The sequence below is a fragment of the Brachionichthys hirsutus genome, chromosome 6 (assembly GCF_040956055.1).
Source record: "Brachionichthys hirsutus isolate HB-005 chromosome 6, CSIRO-AGI_Bhir_v1, whole genome shotgun sequence".
Lineage (NCBI taxonomy): Eukaryota > Metazoa > Chordata > Actinopteri > Lophiiformes > Brachionichthyidae > Brachionichthys > Brachionichthys hirsutus.
In genome coordinates, this window is record NC_090902.1 from 2269871 (window position 1) to 2291157 (window position 21287).

The 21287-nt window shown below is 44.0% G+C and overlaps 1 protein-coding gene across 1 annotated transcript in view; it reads left to right on the forward strand.

Annotated features, from left to right (window-relative positions):
- The window catches only part of fstl5 (follistatin-like 5), an 87647-nt gene extending 68641 nt beyond the window's left edge, over positions 1-19006 (forward strand). Inside the window, exons 11-16 of the mRNA XM_068740654.1 lie at positions 6549-6575; positions 6780-6898; positions 10141-10290; positions 12606-12713; positions 14128-14252; positions 18304-19006. Coding sequence (XP_068596755.1) covers positions 6549-6575; positions 6780-6898; positions 10141-10290; positions 12606-12713; positions 14128-14252; positions 18304-19006 — 1232 coding nt within the window. The remainder of the gene's footprint in view (positions 1-6548; positions 6576-6779; positions 6899-10140; positions 10291-12605; positions 12714-14127; positions 14253-18303) is intronic.
- The last annotated feature ends 2281 nt before the right edge of the window (positions 19007-21287 follow it).

Here is a 21287-nt window from a genome sequence, read left to right on the forward strand (position 1 = left end):
GAAGCCAAACAATCCCCGCCTGTACCTGCCCACTGCAAAGAGTCCAAACCAGTAATTAATTCTGACCTTCTCAGAAATGTCAGAATCTGTCTTCGGGGGTCGAGGCCATTTTTTTCCCTTCCCTGTACTTTCCTGTGCGTAATTCGATTTTCCAAAAGGCGCAATTGGAGATTTTGCACTCCAGTCACACATCTGTATATCTAGCCGCCTCCCCCCCCCCGCTTAAAACCAATGCATTTAGATGACATCTCTTCGGCACAACCCTTCCTCCACCTCGCCTACCGCCTATCAGAGGATCGTGTTCTGCGGGGTCAGAAGTCACTCTTGTGCTTTGAAGCTTTAGAAGCTCTACCCTGGGCCAAAATGGTACTTGGAGTTGGACCCCACAGGATAGTGGTTCAAAAGACAGCCGGACGTGTCCACAGAAGATGGAGAGGAAAAAACAAACCCACCACTGTGTGCAGCACGGCAGGAAACTCAAGCACGGCGCCCTATTAGAAGAGTAGAATTATGAAAAACAATACCAGAGAATAAGCTATGAATGTCGACATGTTAATAGCAAAGCCCGGAACACTCTTCAACATGAAGGGTGGCTTCATTCTTATTCATGAAATTCTAGCCTTTGCCTACAGTTCTGCTTTCTTTGCCTTTCCGCTGCCGCCCAGGTTTCCCTCAGAGGTTTCTGGTATGGGAGGTCAACATCGCCGGCCCATTTGGTTGCACAGGCTGTCCTAGTTGTTTTTGCTCTGCCCTCTGTCGGCGTGGGATTGACATTCACAGCTTGGCCCTCGGCGCTGGCATCTTTGTGAACATCAGCAAAGGTTTTAATCGTTGACGACTGAATCTTCTAGAAATCACCCCCCCGCAGCTGCATTTGCCAAGATGATGAGCTCCTTCACCCAGAACTGACAAAAAGACAAGGAGCGCACTTTAAAAATGGAATGAGTAGGAAAGTACTTCGGCAAAGCAATCACAAAGTTTACAGCCAACAACTGGGTTTGCGTGTCGTGGAAACAGAGAGGTGTAAAAGCATCAGTAGATTCTAAGGTGTTTTATGTCCAGTCAAGAGTCTGACGAGTTTTCAGCCTGTCGAAAAAATTGCTGATAAAAAGAAAATGTTTCCTTTTCCGACGTGTTCAAATAGTGATACAATCAATTCTAATGAGATCAATATTTAGAAGATGTGAAATAATGAAACCAGATGATCGCGTCGGCACATCGCACACGAGCGCAGCATTGCTCATAAAGGGAGGAGAAGCAAACAACAGCTCATTAAATCTCTCGGCTGCTGTTCTGACCCTCTCCTTTCATTTGCATTATCGTGGCATTTGATTGGGCGCTGGGATGGACAGATATTTTTATTGGGCTCTCTGATATGGGGTCGGTCGGGTGATATTGTCATGGAAAGCCGCCAGCTGCTCTCAACACATCAGCCTTTAAGGCCAGAGCGGAGCGATGAGGACAGCCTGAGGAGGCGGTGGCGTTTTCACACCAAACCTCCTCTTTGCTGTTTTCTCAAACGCAAACAGTTTCATCGCTGTTAATTTGATAGGCAAATTGATTACTGAGTGATAATGAGTCCAGAGAGGACAGACAGAGAGGAACAGGGCTAGAGGTCGACCTCGGAGATACAAGAATGTGGATACGTTCAACAATCTTTAAATCCAGGGTTCTTGTGTTTTAATCCAGGGTTCTTGTGTTTTAATCCAGGGTTCTCGTTTTTTTAATCCAGGGTTCTTGTTTTTTAATCCAGGGTTCTTGTGTTTTAATCCAGGGTTCTTGGTCTCTACGTGAAGCAGTTTTTAACCCTTTATTGCCTCGTTAACGAAGCCAGCCAGCTGAAGATAAACCCGTGTTTTAAGTCTGACTCCTGGTTTGTCTGTTAAAAGAAGCTTTCTTTTCTTGGAGGTCGTCAACTCCTCTTCTTCCTCCTCCTCCTCGTCTTCCTCCTCAGTTGGACTTTTCCCCTTAGCAAAGAAGCTCTCCAAAGACCTTTTTTTGGGTTTTTTTTAAATAAATTCTTGCTAGTTTATGGCTGTTTTTTTGTAACGTATCACTTGACCAAGCAAATTCACAGCCGAATGTTACGCTGGATAAAACCCGGTTGTTTTTCGAAATAAGACACCTTTTTCTGATCTAGATTACATCCATCTAATTGGTCCTCCCAGTTGCTTTTTAATCTGTAGTCCGGATGGTTTCCCATCTTTTTTTCTGCAATCATCCAACGTCCACAAGTGCTGACTTAATTGTCTTGAAGCTCTGGGCCAAGACATGCTCGATATTAAGAAAGCACCGTTTGTAGCATAATCAAGGACTGTGTAGGCCAAGAATCCCACACAGGAGTTGAGATTCTGATGGGGATGCCGCCGCCCCAGACTGCCCTTGATCTAATACCACCGATCTGAGACAGACATAGATCGAGACGACGCACTGTGAATCCTTTAGGCATCTGAGTTTGGAAAAGAGGGATGATCTCATCCCGTGTAAACGCCGTGTTTATGATCGGCCGTGGGCTTATTATTTAGATGCAGGAATACAAGCGAGAGCTGAATAAGTAACTAAGCCAGTTGTCAAAGCGCTGAATGAGGTCTTAACCGAGAGACGAACTGAAAAACATGATATGATGAGTGAGGTGTGGTTCGGCACAGAGGCGCTCGAAGGTCAGAACCTCTTCTCCTGTGAATAGTTTTTTCTCTCGCATTTACCCACGTGCTTGGTTGCTTTGTAAAACCTGAGCCATCACTCTTTTGCGATGTCTTTAACACAGATTTTTGTTACCGGCGGGCGGAGCGCCATCAATCTCTCACAGTTTGCTGCTAAACTGGCATAAATATCTGCCTTCCTCCATAGTGGCAATTATTTTCACAATGTCAGAGGATCTGCGGGGCTGAGAATGAGCATTTGTTGCTTTAGTCTCTTGACTACATGACTCCAAATTAGGCCACACTTCATGCAATATAATGGGAAATTCAGCGGATAGGGGAAATCCAACAGGCACCGAAGCGTCTGTCCCTTTGACCTCTTTAGCTGAAGTGTCCTTCAGGATCTAATGAGGAAATGTTTTTTTTTCTATTTGCACCTCTTTTGTCTTCTGGTTTTTTATACTGATATAAAAATGTTCTCATTTTTTATATAACCCTGAGCAGCTAGTTTATAGATCTGCGGTGTCCTTGCTCATTTCAATCTTGTTTAATATTAGAAAGGTAATTTTGATGGCTTGGCAGCCCTATTATTTCATCGCTTTTGATGAAGGGATGAATTAACAGCTTAATTAACAGTCGTTGTCAATGCAGAGAAAAATGCAGGTATTGTCACCCGTAAATCAAAGTGACTGTGTTGGCCGTTTTAAAACAGACTATAATCCACTTAATATAGACTAGAATATAGGTAATTTTGTAAATTACTATTTCCTAGCGTCACGTCTGTTCCTATCCCTGCTTCATCCTCCTCTGGTCCTGACTCAGGAGTCACGACTCGACACTCTTTACTGTTTGTGACTGCTTTTATTACTCAGTGCTTCATGACTCACCTTAAAGGCCTGTTGAGTAACACATAACCTTCACACACCTCAGCAGGAACAGAAAGTCTAAAACACCGCTGAGCCTAAAAGTTTTAAACGTGGAAGAGAGAGGGGGAAAACATTTCCATCGTCTGGTGCCTTGACGTCACCAGATAAAGCAGTACGTTTTTAAGAAGCTCATATAAAGTTGTTTTCGCCTGATTTCACTGAAGAGAAATCTGCAAGATGTTGTCCCAGAACTTTCAAGCCTGTTCTGTAGCTCCGACATCTAGATCTGATCGTTGCGTCACGGTGCTGAGAAAAACAAATAAATGCTTGCAGGGTTATTTCATCCTGTCGTCATGAGTTTATCTCCATTTAAAGCGCTGACATGCAGAAGTTTGTGAAAACAAATATATTGGGGAGGTGCCGAAGTTGCCACACAGTTTTTTGATTTTAGTAACTGGTGAGAAAGAATCCGACTTGCCTCAGAAACAAACCCTGGCACTTCGTCCTATTGCAGTATTGGACACAAGCATCAACTGTGACGCTGTTCCTAAGTGCAAACAGCCCCCCCCCCCCGGCACACACACAACCACAACACCCCCGCCTGTCAGCTGTGTTTCACGCTTAAGGCTTTCTGAAATGAGAATTGTAAATCCGGTGGTGAGCATAAACAGCTTTAAGCCCTGGTTCTGCATCTTATGAAAATTCCCGCCGACGCATTCCGTCAAGGAGTGATGTAATAAAAAACACAGTGATCGTTAGAAACACAATTCAGCACATAAAATGATAAGGCAAACTGATAATTGTTTATTTTAGTGTATACTTCACCTATAACATTTATCTGAATAACTTCTGATCAATGTGATGATATATCGATTTTGCATTTTGCTTCGGCACTTCAAGCTTTCAGTTGAAACTGTTAACTGTTTTTTAAAATATTTTATTCGCTCCCGTATTTTTCTACAAAAATTCAGTTTTTTGAATCCTTTCCTTCTTAAACAGATCACACGGCCTTCACTTCGCCGCGGGCTTTGGACTGCCGTCGGTGCCGTTCTTTTAAATGCGTTCCTTCTCTACTGGTATTTCTGCAGTCCTGTTGGGACGGTATTGTCGAAGTTAACCATCGGGCTTTGATCATCTCAAAGAAACGGACAGAGGTTAATCTGACTGGAAATGTGAAGCGTGACATCATGCTTGGTTAGAGACGTGACCTGATCACTAGGCGGGACAAAATAAGAAGCTGGCAACTCTAATCATTTTATTCTCCAAATATGAAGTAGCACAATTGAAGACAGGAAAGGGAATTAGCGTTTGAAAACGGGAACATCTATGAAAGCAGCAGCTGATGAAGGCGGATTCCTGCCGATCCGCTGGTTCAGACCAAAGGCAAGTCCTGAGACATCGTAATCCCGGCCCGGGTCCACAGTGGACTGAGCGTTTGGCAGGCGTACGCATAATCTTTCTGGCATGACTGCTGGAATGTGCGTGCGCACCTGCCCGGCCTCGTTTCAATGCAAATGAAGGAAAACATGATATTTTCTTCCCTTTGTGCTGCATCCCTGCTCTGCTTTATTGATCTCGATGCCTACGGCGCTGCGGGGGCACTTGGCTTCTCACCACCCGGTGATAACATACATGAGCACTGCTTCGGCTTGATGCAGGACTTTCTGCGTTTGTGTGTGTGTGTGGGGGGGGGGGATTCTGCATTTCTGCGCCCCGATTACTCTACCTGTATTATGCATGCACTGTCGTCCTCCACGCCACTGTGGCGAGCACCACGGGTTGTTTGGCTGCTCTTGTAAACAAATGGAATTTATGTAGCCTTGCTGACGGGGAGGAAGTGCGGCCTGCCTACTCGCCCCCCCCTCCGTGGAAACAGTTATTATGACCAGAAAGAGTGAACTCCCTGCCTCCAGTGGCAGCCAGCTCGTTTTGCCGTATGGACGATGAAGTTGATGTATGGCTCCCTTGTATGTGCAGAACAGCCACAGTCTCTCTGCCGAGTGATGAATAGCATCAATAGCGTGGACTATTGGTGAAGACCCGGGCACGCAAGATCTCATCTCAACTCCTCTTTCCAATTTTCTCCACTTTCCATTTTTGCCACATCTCGAATAAACTGCATTGTTTTCCATTCTTGTTTTGCCCTCCAATCCCCGCCCCTCTATCTATGGATCCCACTTCTATTGTGTAACTTTTAATGAGCACAAAAGGTATGCAAGAGCATGCCGGAAACACTTGACAAAGCACTTTCCAGAGATTAAGACTGACTCGCAGCGCAGCGGTGTCGAGTTGGCTTTGTCTCCCTCCTTTTCTTTCTCCACATCTGTCCAGCCAAGCCCAGAGGCTTGTGGGAATGAGGCGAGATTAGAATCGGGTGTGAATTGGGCAGGCGATTGGTTCGTAGGCTGAAAATGGAAGATCGGGTGGAAGCCGAGGGAAGACAGCGGGACAGAAGAACAATGAGAGAAGGTCACGGGAAAAAAAAAAAAATGTCTACCGTGCCGCTGGTAGGTTGGAGGATTAGACGGATTTAGAACTGGGATCTGCTCTGAAATTTGCGTGGAAACTAACTTTATTTAAGTGACTGAAATATTCACCTTGGCAATGGCATTTTAAGTTGACGCATCTATTCTCGGAGTTGCAACTGGCCGGTTGGAAACCCAGTGTCTAGTCTGTGTTGTAGGTCTCCAATTAAATCAGTCCAGATAGTTTCAGTTTAAAATGTCATGCCATTAGACACCACTCATTTACATATTCCAGGAAACCAAACGGTTTATTTCCACTGAAGGAAAAGCACATTCACCCTTCCTGGTGGCTCATCACATCATCTGAGCCCATCTGAGGCAGGTTATCCAAGCAGGGGTCTCTATTGGTTATTTGTTGCGCCGGACATCAGAGAGACAGTTTCTTTAAAACTTTGCCGTGGTTTGCTTTCCTGTGAGCCTCAACAGCAGTTAGTGTTTCGGGTTTTAACTCACAAAGGGGACCGCATCGATCCATGCACTGATTTCCAACCGTCCTTTCCTCCCTCTCTTCACAGTGGCAAACATTCTGTGGCGAGAAGAAGGTACGTCTAGACCGCTCCGGCTTCATATTAGCATTCATTAATGCATGTTAATTGAATTCTTTTTGTAATTGGTTTACTGAACTGTGATGAGAAGGATTAAATGATTGGATGATTTGAGAATAGATAGCGCTGTCGCCGCCGCCGGCTTATCTCCACTGTCTATTTTTGGGCGTGCACTAGTAATACATTTGGTTTCCTCTGCAGGTCTGGGCATTGGCAACATGTTCTACGTGTTCTATGAAGACGGAATTAAAGTTATACAGCCGGTGGCATGTGAGATTCAAAGGCACATCAAACCCAGCGAGAAGCTGCTCGCTCTGCAGGTGAGTCGGGAAACATTCAGCTATGAATGTCTTTCCAACAATGACTCACTTTTACTGTGATTCATTCTGAACGCGATCTGACCATCAGCCATCTGTGCAAGATGAAGCCGTGAGGAGGAGCACTCGGACCTGACTGTGGGCACAAATCATCCTTTACTGCCTGCTATAAAGTTTAAGGGATCTGGAACTGCAGATTTCTTTTCTCCCAGATATCAATTAATCCCAACAGAGAGGTCACCTTCTTCCCTCCGTTGGCGAAACCCGCGATCCCCAGCTCTGAGATCTACGAGGGACTCAACCAGTAAAGTGCAGACAGGATGGATACAAAGTGAAATGATTCAAACTACGTTTGATCAGGATTTCATGATCTAAGATTGAAAACAAGGTGTAATTTAACAATAATATAAAAATCATGATTATTAATTCAAACTCAGGTCTGTCATTTTGCACTGAATTTATGTTTGAATAATCTAAAAGATAAAAGCCACTTCCTGTCCTCTAGATTTATAACCAGACTGAATTTCTCAGGCGTTTTTGTGTCTTTCAGCTTTTTTTCCGGTTCACATCTCAGTGACAGCTGCAGCAGATAGCACAGCGACAAAGATCCACTAGACGCCACCTGCTCATCGCCATGTGTTGTGCGTGATGATGTGATGCTTGTGCATTTCGTGCACGTGTCTTGTCGAGCAACATTGGAAGCACCTTGTTCTCTGACCTGCAATCAGCAAGTGCAATCGATCATTAGCAGCCGATTAAGATTCGACTGGTATTTAGCTGATAATCTTAATCAAGTGAAACCAGGCAGATAAAGGTTCCGTTTTTCACCACTGACATGACAGAGTCTGATTTTTGTCATCTCAGAAAATCCTAAAGGAAAATAGATTAATCATCAAATAAAGCAATAGAGTCATAAACTTGATTTCATCTTTTACTGGCAGTGCAGATTCATGGATGGTGAGACTATAAATTAGTTTTTATTAATTAAGCTGTAAAACATGGAACGCTCTTTCATAAAAACGAGGGTTCTGCATAAAGTGTTTGGGGGGGGGGGGGTACAAAATGTTTTTCTCTTCCTAGGGGGGGGCGTGACAGAGAAGAATTGAGAAGCACTGCACTAGACGATCTGGCAGGGGTGTGGTGTGTGAGCAGAGTATATGTAGTGTCCGGGCTGATGACTGATGTGGTGCAGGTGATGACGGCAGCACAGGTGACAGGAATGAACTGATTGCAGGAGCACCGGGAGGGGAAGACAGGGAGAGGTATTGGTGGAATGACACAGGCCCGCCTCAAGGTGTGACAGAATCCTTGAATATTCACGCAGAAAGCGTGATGGATACTTATCAGATTTACATGGGTTCTTGAACCGATGTTTTAATTCAGGGGAGCGTTCGCTCCCTGCAAACCCAACGTGAACGCACACCAATCATTCCAAAAGAAAGGCGTGCTTATATCAGGATATCAATCCGCAGCTGTCCTCACGGATTGCTGTGTGCACAGCAGCTCTCAGCGTGGCGCTCACTTTTTTACATTCCAGAAGATCATTGATTGATTTGTTTCTGCTAATTGCATAGCTTTCCTATTATCCTTAACTACCGAACAGAGTGTTTTACCGTGACACACGCGGTGGCTGATGAATCAGAGTGACGTCCAAATGCAGCAGAGACAGCATAGGGAGTGTCTTTGCTCTATTGTTAAGCATTATGCTGACAAGTTTGCACAGCAGGAAATACATCTTTTTTTGGAATACATTCTGTACACAGTGAAAAATGCACATGATATATTCATCCGTTTTGCTTCAATATTCCCACATTTGGCAGGCAACAGTCCTTCACATCTGAAGAATCAGAAGCTCAGATTGGTGATATTATTGGGTTCAAAAGGTTGAGGTGAGCTAAGGATACCTGGCATTAGAGAAGGTGCGCAGCAGTTTGGGGTTAATCCTCGCAGAAACACCTGGAGAGAGTGGAGCTAAGTGTTTCGATACCTCTGTAAAGCGCTGCTTTGTGACTCTCAGGACGTTGCCGCTTCAGTGTTTTCTGCAGCCCTCCCTGCAGAGGGCTGATGTTCTGTCACAAATATATTAGCGCTACAAATCATCCAGTAGCTTAACTGGAGAATCTTGTATTTCTTAACGCGGCTCTTTAAACGCTGCCAAGCACATTCGCCCAACGAAAAGAGAAGACATCATGTTTTGCAGGAGGTTTTTTTTGTTTTTGTATTGTTCCTGGCAGGACTCCAATGCTGCAACGTTCTATGAAACATGCTGTTCTATTTCTGCAGACTGCTGTTTAAGAAGCTGCGAGTTACAAAAATAAGTCATACACGTGGTTGCATTGAGACACGCGAGCCACACGTAAACACAGGTGGGATTACAACCACCCCCGTTCGCATCAGATGTTTGATTTCTCACCTCATAACCTGTGATAACTAAAATATTTACAGCGCTGTCCCACAAAATGACCACCGCGTGCCTGAAGGCGTTTCGCAGGGTTCATAACCATTGCCTCAGCCGGCAGCGTCTCCACCAGCTTCAGCTTCAGATTGAAACCACTGACGGATGGCTGGAACACGGGGACGTTTTAAGCCTCTGCAGCTGGACAGCACATAAACCTTGCAAAGCCCATAACACAAGAGCCCTGCCTCCTTATTACATTTTATTGTTTCAGACATTTTTAAATGAACCTGCTTTTCTATGGATCAAATACAGGGGGTGTGGCAGAAGAAATTAAATAAAACGTGCTATCAAAGCTCTGCCATTGTTCCTGGTAGAGTTGAATGAAGTGTGGAGGAGCCGGTTTGGTAGAAGGACCGCCTGTATTGGTTGTAAATTGGGAGAGGGGTTCATCCTACCATGCCGAAGCCCTTCATTCACCCTTGCAGGCCAGCGGCTAACCTAAATCGCCAAACAGCCTGGAACAGAAAAGGGAGCCGGAGTCCAGAGGCTTGGAAGGTTGGGGCGAGGGGGCGAAGGGGAGGAAGGCTGCCAGTTAAGGTTCCCTTTGGACAAGAAGGAGAGCGCTGCCAGGACTGGAAGCTGAACAGCCGCAGATTGTCTGCAAAGCTTTGTCCTGTGGATTACGGGCGGACAAATAGGAGCGGTTACAGATTTGTCAGGACCTTGCAAAGCTCGTTTATCTGAGCTGCCAAGATAACACGACTCCCATCAGCACGGGCGATAAGAAAGATGTGTCCTTGTGAAATGAAAGACAATTAGCTAACACTTTTGATTCCCCCCCCCCCAGGAGGAGGTGTGCCCCACATCGCCAGGAGAAGAGATTCAGAGGTGTGTGTGGTCATCAGCAGTCAACGTCAAGGACAAATTTATTTACGCGACGCAGCCAACCTTGGATCGAGTGCTCATCGTGGACATCCAGTCCCAGAAGGCCGTCCAGGTAGATTTGAGACCGAACGGTGAAAAGCACTTTATGTTAGCGTCTTGTGTGGCAAAATATCTCAAGGCTGAAAGGGAGCAACCTTGATTAAAGATATTTTACAAGTTGATGACATGATTTCCTGTTTACAATGGGAAGGAAATTGCTGCTATTATTACACAAAGTACGGTTTTCAGTAAAGCATTGACCTTATAGCAACATCGCCATCGTTTGTGCTACAGGCTGGCCTTGGTGGAAAAATTCACCCTCTCTTCACGGTGATGTAAAATGGAAATATGCTATGTCAGGCGGCTCCCCAGGTGAGGAAGGTGTACCGTACTTCATCTTCTTAAAAAATAGTAGCTTTCCAGACTAAATTCAGAAAATTCAACAGGAGTAACAACAAGAAGGCTCTAATTATCTTAAATGTCACATCAATTTCAGGAAGAACGTCCAGAGGGAACTTTTACAAATTCACCCAAAAAATAAAATAATGATCCTAGTTCAGAAATGAAATCCCCAATTTGCTCTTGTTCGTCTCAGTTTTGTTCAAATTGATCAGACGCCTCATATCTTCAGGTTGCAGCGACAGTCTGTACAAATCAAACTAACAGTTTATTGACTTCCAAATGTCTTTAAACCTTACAAGGTATGGCGACAAAAAACAAATATCCATTCTTATTTAAATGCCTCTAAACCGATAAGTGTAGGTCGACTAGTTTTGATGCCGGGTTTCACGCGTTCTTCACAACTGCCTTCTCGCTTTCGCACGTTGTAAAGAGCTCTCTCGCTGCTGTGTGCGTCATTCCTGCTGTGTCACTCGCACTGACAGCTTTCTCAGCTTTCAGATCAGCGTTCTCACGTTGCCGTCACCTACGTGACTCATTCCGTACTGACTCCAGTAAGTCAAGGCCTCGGCTGAGCTTAACCCTGAGATGCACCTCTCCATGGATTCTGTAACCTGGCAACCATTTATAGAACGTGCAACAAACAGATGGCGTGCCTTCTTGTGTGTGTGTGTGTGTTTAAGTGAATATTGTTCTGTAAGGCTGCCTCAGGAAGCAGCAGAATCCCCACGTGACAGACTCCAGTACTTTTTGAGCGCCAGGCATCGCGTTCAATTATTCGTGTTTTGGTGTGTGAGGTTAATCCAGGGTTACTGCAGATGTTTTTGACACCATGATGACTGTTTACATCTCACGAAGCCTCTCGGGGACCTGCCAGAAAGCAAGTTGCCGTCCCAGAGACCTGTCACAAGCTCATTATTTAAGTCGCCTGGAGGTTTAGCTTCAATGCATTTTATTAGCAGACGTTAATTAACCACCTGAACCAACGAAGAATATTAAGCGCGTTTTACTCTCCCTGCTGTCTGTGAATCCTTCATATGATTGGCATTCATAAAGTAATAATAATGTGGAAATAACTTTTTTTTCTAACCAATTAAGATACTCCTGTAGGCCTTCATATATATATATATATATATATATAAACAGATTGTATTTTGCGCTCTATAACCAATTAATTCCAGTGCACACCGATAAACGTTTGACGCCTCTGTGATGTTTCCGTCGCCGACAGATCAGCAGTCAGCGTTGGAATTTGCTGAGGATCTTGATAATCTTCCTCAGTCAGAAACAAGTTGTTAGTGGAGATAAGACGAACAACAGGAACACCTGTTTTCTCCGGTGACTACATGCTCGGGGATTTGTTCGGATTCTACAAATACTCTCGTCTTATTTGCAGTAATCTTCTCAGGAGCTGGTGTGCTCTTTCGGCGAAGCAATATATATTTTGCCTAGGTAAACAATGCTATTAGGAGTCAATAGGAAATGAATAAACGTTAATGCTGCGGACAAAAGGGACTGTGGGAACTGTGGTTTGCAACGAGATGATTACTTTTTCCTTCCTGCCGTGGCGGGTGAAGTCTTTCTTCTTCCCCTGAGCCGGTTTTCTGTCTGAACTCGGGTGGACGTAACGCAAGAGGAGCGCTTTCCTGCCACATGCAAATCAGCCGTCGTTACGACTTTGGAAATTGGGCGAGGGCGTCAGAAAACAGATAAAGACCGAAAGCAATGCCTTCATCGCGGTAAAGCAATCGTGTCTGTCACCACTTAATTTGAAATACAGCTCAATGCCAAAATACCTCAAACCCGCCTTGTTAAAAATGAGACTGGCTCCTGTCGAGTCCCCGGATGGATGCATTCGTCGGCGGGGGGAAAGTTGCCGGCTGCCGCACATCAAAGGAGGGATCTCTTCTAAAGCGTGTGAATCATTATTGTGTGGCATTGCTCCTCATAAAGGCTAGTTTGGTTCTGTGTGTGTGTGTCACCCTGCAGACGGTCAGGACCGACCCGCATCCAGTGAAGCTTCACTATGACAAATCTCACGATCAGGTGTGGCTGCTCAGCTGGGGAGACATGGAGAAAAACTTCCCTACGCTGCAAGTGAGTTGGAAATTCCATTTATTGCGCTTAAATGTATGTTATTTACTCTGTAATGTTAAAAAGGCATAGAAATAAAAGCCTAAACGGCCTTAAACACATTGTGCTTTTACTGAAAGAGTGAAAATGGAGCAGCTTTTTGTTGGAGATGGTTTTAAAAGAGCCGTTTCTCAGCAAAATAAATTTTATGAATAATCTAATAATCACTCCGTGGGAAGGCTGATTGAAATTTAAACTCTTCCAACTCATCCTTTTGTTCCAAGTGGCATGCATTTGGTGTTAATCACTTCGACCTCTGGTCTCGCTTGACGGGAAATTAATTAATTGGCCCCTTAGGGTGCATTATTTAAAGATTTGTTGCATTTTCAGTGGTTTTTGTTGAGAACATTTCAGTTTATTTTTATTATTTTTACGGTTGTAACTGGAATGCTCTTGTGAAAGTCTGAGGAGGACGAGCGCCACTCAGGTTAAAACCAAAGTGGCCCGTCCGATAGAAATGTCTTTACTAAGTGGACATCATAGTGAATTTATCCCAACATGTAAACGTGCCGGACGTTTGCATGAGGTCTGGGAGGAGGGTGGATAAGAATGAACGATTTCTCCTCCCGCGAACTTGCATCGTCTGCAATAATTAATATTACCGGACCAATTTAATTGTCTAGCGCCGGTCCCTGCGTTGCAAGGAGGTTTTTGTTGTCAGGGGAACAATGAAAAATTTGAATTCCAACACTGTTCACCTAATTATAAATGGAAAAAAACAGTATGTATATATCATTAAATTCAAAAGTCAGCACTTTAGCGTCATTACTGTTGCATTCCAGTTCCTGTGCACTCGACTACACAATCAGCAGCGCAAAAATGACCCACTGTCAAAATCACATCACAGTTGCATTGTGGGATATGCAAACGTGACGGATTTGAAGAGCAGGGTATAGGAATGCACTCTGCATACGTGCGACGGAGCACTTTAAAGGTACAATTTGCTTCCTCTGATGCAGAATGAGCATCGCATTTTCCACTTGTGTGACCACCCTGCTTGTCATCTCCAGTATGCCATTTCACAACAAAGAGTTTGTTCTTTGGCAATTTGCTTTTGTGCACAATCAAAGCCAACCCCGCCTTCACACAGACAGCACCTCTGCAGGCTTCCGTGCACGCACAGCTATTATTAGGACGCCAGCAGCACACGGAACATCTCAGCAATGAGGCATGACAATAGCATAGCGTGCGCCGCAGCCAGTTTGAGTGTCTGTCTTCAAATTGAAACTGAAACGCAGCTTTTCAGTTGGAAGCAGTCTGCTTACTAGCTGCATATAATTCTGAGTGGCAGGTTTAAAGAGATTGAAACCAGCAGGACGGAGTGAATTTATCAAGCCCCTGTTTAAAACCCACCTCCCTCTCCATCGGCGCCCGCTAGGTGATCAATCAGGCCAGCGGAAGAGTCTCCCACCACACCGTGCACACGCAGCCGGTCGGAAGACGCTTCGACAGGGTGGACGACTTCTTCATTCCCGCCTCCAGCCTCATCGTCAATCACATCAGGTACATTCAGTGAGATTCAAGCCTAATGCAAATTGTGATGGATTGATGATTATGATTGATTTCAAAGAAGTTCGCCCCATTGGCGTCATACTCACTTCCTTCTCTAGAGCTCTTCGGGGGGAATAATGAGCTGGATGGGCGTTTTGTGTGTGTGTGTGTGTGTGGGTGGGTGTGTGTGTGGGTGTGTGTATGTGTGTGGGGTGGGGGGGCGGGGGGTTCTGGAGAAAGGCTCGGTTGTCAGCTCCGCTGCAGGAAACACGGCAGATTACCTGGAATAGCGACTAAGAATAAACACACCTGCTGTGAAATTAACTTTCTAGTTCTGAATTTAAAAGTCAATTGTTTTAATTAGCAGAGGTTTGGTTCTCCGAGCCTGTCAGTGGGGATGACAACAAAGTGAACTTTAGAACATCACGAGAGCTACTTCTAACCGGTTATACGACATTAATGCAGGAGCGGCCGTCTCGTTCCTCCGCATAGACCCGTATCAGTGGGGGGATACTTCAGCCCCCGGTTCGACCCGTGAAGTGAAGGCTGACCCGTGACCAACCCTTGCACACATTATCAAGTGTTTATTGTCCAACCGTCTAAATGCAGAAGAAATTAATCGTTAGTTTAAGGTTGGAAAAAACAACATTAAGGCGACACAGAATAGAATTACAAACAGTATCTTCTCTGTTCCCCCCTCGCTGATGTATCTTACTATGTTGCTAAGCAACCTGGGTGGTTACTAAATGTTGTATGTAGCCTTAACCCAGTTTTGCCCGCGCTTCTTAAATATACTACATAAATAATAAATACTGATGTTTCTCTCGTGGCCTCTTTATGGGTGCAATAAAATTGCAGTTTTTCTCTTTGTGTGGAAAAAAGTTCCACATTAACGTGACAAAGTTGACGTGATGATGCTGAAGATGACGAAGATTATTACAACACAGAGCCATGCACTCCAGGGCAGCAGGTGGCAGTGTAACTTAAACACCAAAGAAGCAACATTTCAGCAGAGCCTGCAGCACAGAAAGAATGAAATCAATATTCAAATTCAATGTAGATTTGTCACAAACTCATGTAAGTCAGCATCCTTGTTTTTTTTTTTTATTATTCATACAGCTGTTTTTGTCACGGATATTACAAACATTTAATTCAACTGCTGCCTCGTGGCAGCGGTTTGCTCCTCTCTTTTTTTATCTGCTACCCACTCAGCCGTTTGTTTGCTGGCAGGATCACAGCATTGATTTGTCGATTTAACAGCATGAGCGGCCTAAGAATGGATGACATATATTCAGCAACTTCTGGGGATGCTTTAATGACCGGGGATTCATTCAGCCACTATTGTAAAGTGAGCAGAAACTTCTGCTGGCTTGCCATTCATTAAAACCATCGACTTGAAGTCAGACAACTCTGCATGTCAGCAGGAAAAAAAAAAAAGAAATATGTTATTTCTCAATTTGCCCAGATCTTCAGCAACCTGCCAGACTGCCTTTGGGCAAAACGATCCGAGTGAGGTGATGACTCGATGTATTTTTATTTTCTTTTTTTGCTGGAGGATGGAGGAACAAGAGTTGCTGTGCTGTAGATTTTTTTTTTTTAACGATCATTGTTCTGGAACCCTTAGGATTTTTAGCGGAACTGCGGCGCAAAAGGGTTGAATGCTCGTCGTCTCTAAATAGAAAGTATTGACACAAGGATGAGATGATGAAATGTGAAGTAGCTGATCCAAATCCCGTCGTGCAGAAGCGGCGAGTTGCTTTAATGCATTAATCATTGGTACAAATGACAAACAGCAGCTGTCAGTTTGGATGAGAGCAATCGAGGTCTGACAATGAGGCAACCCAGCTGTGTCCACATTGAGGCAATTCCAAACAGTGTCTGATTATTAATTGATCATATGTGGTGAAAAGTATCTCGCTGCCATTGGAAATAAAATCTCATTGCAGGATAACTGTTGACCTTCAGCTTCCGAGCGTGTTTCCAGTGTTTTGTGTGCGCTCATCATTGATCTGTGACGACTGTGACAATATTGAACACAATTCACAATAAAACAACTCAATGGTGTTTGACAGCTAGTGCTAATATTGATCGAAAACCAGCTGCGTCTCACAGTGGGCGAGGAAAAGGAAATGCTTTTCCTCGAGTTCAAACAGCGCAAAAAAAAAATAATTAAGCTGCTTTCAAATCTCACCTTGGAGTTTATTTTTAATCATAGTCCACTGTTGAAGAACTTCCTTTAATTAAAGTCTAAATTTAGCTTAAATGTAGCTTCAGAAGACACAAAATGCACATTTGGAGAAATGTAATCACCCAATGCAACTATTAGAAGATTAAAAATCTAAAATCAGGTTAAATTCATGAGTTTTAAGCTTTTAGGAAGGATTCACTGAATAAAGACTTTCGGTATATTGTTGGAGGAGCTATTTAAAAAAAAAAGCCGGAATTATTTAACAATTAAATTTCACAAATTGGAGGAGAACTGTCAAATGTGAGGAAAAAATATTTAAGGCAACTTTGAATGACAACAACAAACCAGGAACTCTGAACCACGGTTTGACTTAATGATAAATATAAAAAGCTCTAAATGGCATGTATCTGGATATCAAACATAACACGGCACGTATGTTCACATCTGTACGACCAAATCTGAAAAACAGTGCGTTCATTTCGTCAATACGTCAGTTGCAAATGAATAACTCTGATCATGGTTGTTTAAGTAATGAGGTACCCAGAGACGCTCCGCCGAGTCCCATCTTTTATCAACGCCAGGCTAATATTCGCTAACCGCTCTTTTGTGATGCTACGTCGAACATTGCTTCGTCGCCGTCGGCTGGTTTATGGCTGTTGTCTTTTGAAATGAAATGAATCGCCAGGAACACTTTGACTTCCCCTGAGCACGACATGCACTGAATGTAAGCGCAAAGCTACTCATTTAGCTTAGCGTTTGTGAAATGTATACCAAATCCCCTCTTAGGATTGTGTCCTTTGTGAGCTCAATCCCGGAACAGTCTCTGGATCGATAATCGCCTCTGTGGGGATGATGGAGTCTCAAACAGCCATTTTCTCTTCGCAGGTAGCGACAGCTTGATGTTTAAATGGCATAAAAAAGGATCAATGATGGCAAGTTTGAAGCACCTGTCAGCATCAATCAGCCGTTATTCACATTTAATTGAGGCTTGCCATCGCCTTGGACCCCCCCCCCCCCCTCCACCTGGTTCAGCTGTTAAAATGTAATATGCCATTAACAGATTTTTTGGGGCGTCGTAACGATGAGCATGTTATGATCAATGCCTATATAAAATAAAACTGCTTTCATTTCAGTGTGTGTGTGTGTGGGGGGCGGGGTCTGTGGACGACACTACCAAACTAGGACTGTAAAGAATCAGACTTTGGCTGTAGAAACATTTAAATACACCCCTAAGCCAGCTTTACTTTTCTCCCCTGAATTTGTTTTTAATATTATGGTGACTCAGTTCTCATAATCACCCGTCGCAAATTCATTTGTATTTCTTCTTTCGGTTCGATTTCACCTGTGTGCGGCTTTTTTTGAAATTCTAACCATCCTCTGCTTGAGAATTCATAAGTCTTAAAGGGGACATATAATGAAAAACACGTTTCTCATGTTTCTACACGACTATTTTAGTGGTTTCGGGTCATTACCGACCCAAAAGCTGCTAAATTCAACCAATCCAGCCAGTCATGCGTCGTTTGTGTTTTGAAACATGTCAAGCAGCACGCGTTTCGTTTGTGACGTCACAACAGCAAAGGGAATTAAGTATCTCCTTCTTACTTACGGTTTTGTAAAATGTTTTTAAATCAATTGCAGCAGTTTTATTTTTCCAATTAGAACTTTTTAATGGAGCAATAATTAGGTTTGGCCGTCGTAATTGTTATTTGGCTTCATCCTCTGGGAACCATGAATCTGACGGGAGTTTGTCCAATAGCTGTTGATATATTTCAGTCTGTGCTGCACCAACTGACCATCTGTCATAATTTTCGGTTTTCAAGATGTCAAAATGTGTTATTGATTAAATCTTTGTTTCTGTCTTGATATGTTCCACAGATTCGGACTCATTCTTCATCGAAATGAGCCTGTTCTCCACAAGATCGACCTTGAGACAACGTCGTATGTGAAGAACATCAGCTTGCGGGAGTATAACTGCATCCCGAAGTCGGTAGCCTACACCCATCTCGGAGGCTACTACTTCGTCAGCTGCAGGTGCGACTCCACCGGCGCCACACAACCACAACTCATCGTGGACAGTGTGACAGATACCGTGATTGGGCAAAACCACAACGTCATCGGCGCGCCCTACGTGTCTCCAGACGGTCATTACTTGGTCACGGTCGACGACGGCGACGGCTTGATGAGAATCCAGGTGATCTCAGAGCGAGGAGAAATCCAGGAGCCGTTTGACATCCACACCAACCTCCACCTGTCCGATCTGGCCTTCCAGCGTTCCTTCACAGAAGTCCACCAGTACAATGTCTTCGGAAGCTCTGGCCGTCAAACTGACGCTCTGTTTGTGGAACTGAGCACCGGCAAAGTCAAGATGATCAAGAGCTTGAAAGAGGCCACCAAGCAATCCGAGTGGCCTTGGAGCAGTAGGAACAGGGCAATGGAGGGCAGCGGACTGTTCGGACAGTACCTCATGACCCCGTCTAGGGAATCCCTCTTTATCCTGGACGGACGGCTCAACAAGCTCAACTGTGAGATCACCGACGTCTTCAAAGGCAATGTGGTGGCGTGGGTTGGGGAGTCTTAGGTCATCCAACAAGACCCAATGAGCTTTCTTTTCCTCAAAGGTACTGTTGCACTGAATTCCGTTGCAGAGTGTGTTTATTATTATTATTATTATTATTATTATTGTGGGAGTACAATAGTGAACGCCACAAATTCTTAAACCAAATTTGATGAGGGATCGTCATCCAAAAAAAAATTAATTGATATCCAAAAATCCATTCCTTTACGTGATTCACCTTTGAGTCCACAGGAAGGTTCTTTGCTGGTAAACTCTTTCAGCAAAAAAAAGTGGCATGAATTCTCAAATCTGTGCAAATTTGTCTCATTGGTTTTATTTAGTGTGCAGGAACGCTTTAGATACTCTCTGGAAACAAGTCAAATTTAAGTGAATTGGCGTCAATCGATAAACACTTGATATAAATATATACACCGTATGTTTATGGATAAACTCTCGTAATTTAAATTAATCCATCCCCAACTTTTTCCTGTGCCTTCAAGGAAGATTTCCCTCCATCAGAGGAATGAGTGTACTTATTCCCAGTGTGGCTGCAGACTCCTCCGCTTCCTTTGACCCCTCTGTTCACGGTGAATGTGTTTTCTCTCGCTCTTTGCCCGACGCGACCGACTCGGTCTAATTAAAGCTGGCCCGCGCTGTGATCCCATCCTGTTTGAAGTGCAGTCCCAGAGACTTTGTGGTTCATTACGGTTGTGCGATCTGTAACCTTTGATCCAGAATTACAGCCGGCGTTGGAACATTTTTAAATCTGAATATACACTTCCTTTTTGGTTTTTAGTACAAAGCAGAGAACAGACAGTCGGTCGCAATGTTCGCTAAACTTCACAAGCTTTATGCACTACACATTTTGAAATATGAAATGTTCCTTAGAGAAGAGTCAATGGAGCACTTGTGCATGATTAAAAACGCACAACTTCAACATCCTTGGACCAAAAGTAAAAATGAAAAAAAGAAACATGTGCGATTACTGGATGAGCGACACAGAGAATTATTGTCTGCTCTGTTTGACAGCAAGCTTGAAGTGGGTGCTTTTATGTGAAGTAACGATGAGTTAGCACGCAGGGGTGTGGGAGAGTGGCGCTTGTGTTGTTTAGAGGATCTTTGAGGGTAAGCTTCGATTAGGAGAAATGGTTCTGCAGTCGATGTAGACTTAAACTTAAACAAGGCTGCGCAACCTAGCTGGGCTCGTTTTATGCATCTTCTCCCTGGTACTCTGACTCTGTTAATCAACTGGACTGGATCTAACATTTCAGTACAGATGTTGAGGTGTACAGATTATATAAAGTAATCCATGCCATCCCTTTCCCCGACACCGGGTCCCATTGTCTTTCCTTTGAACCTGACTTCACACCTCTAACCTTTCCTCTCCGTGTTCTGTACATAGAGGCCGACTGTGAGGCGCAACTTTCCCGTCACTTTATAGATTTACAAAGGTTTTCCTTTCCAAAGCTGGAAATCACAGTCCTTGTTAAAAAGTAAAGACAAACACAGCCACCATGATCGACATCCTGTACCCGAGCACGTTGTGATCACCAACACTGCTTTCTTCTCATTATAGCCGCGTCTTGTATGTTACTATTCATTTGATTGTTATTCATATAGACAAACACACTTGTCATTTTACCCGACAATAAAAACTAGACCATGAAAAAGCGACTGTCTGCTGCTTATTGCCTGTTAGCGTACATCAATAGCGAGGCCAAGACTCTGCTGTCTTCCAGCAGCTTAATTAACATTAGACGAGGAAGAGTTGAATAAATGACTAAAAATCCTACGGTTGCAAAAATCTCAATAATGGCTACACATTTGTAATATTTTAGTTTAAGCAGGAACAAAAACTACTTCATTTAATTTATTAAGTCAAACTGCAAAGTGCTATTAGAAAAATGGCAGAAATCCACATTGGTGTGCTTCTTATTACTTGGTGCAGTGGTTAGCGCCTTTGCCTCACAGCAAGAAGGTGGTTGAGTGGGTTGTCCTATGAAGTCGGAGGTTCGAATCCCTTACATGTGCACACTGGCGTTGTGTCCTTAAGCAAGACACTTCACCTACATTGCCCGTGTGAATGTGGTGGTCAGGAGGGCCGATCCTCACTTCTGTCAGTCTACCCTGGGGCAGCTGTGTCTAACCCAGGTTAGCTGTGGCTGAAGCTATAGCTTCACCACCACCAAGTACGGAGTGAATGAATAATGCACAATGTAAAGCATCTTTGAGTGTCCAGAAAAGCGCCATAAAATACCAATGCATTATTATTATTATGACCAGAGATCAAAAGGAGCCAAAGCCT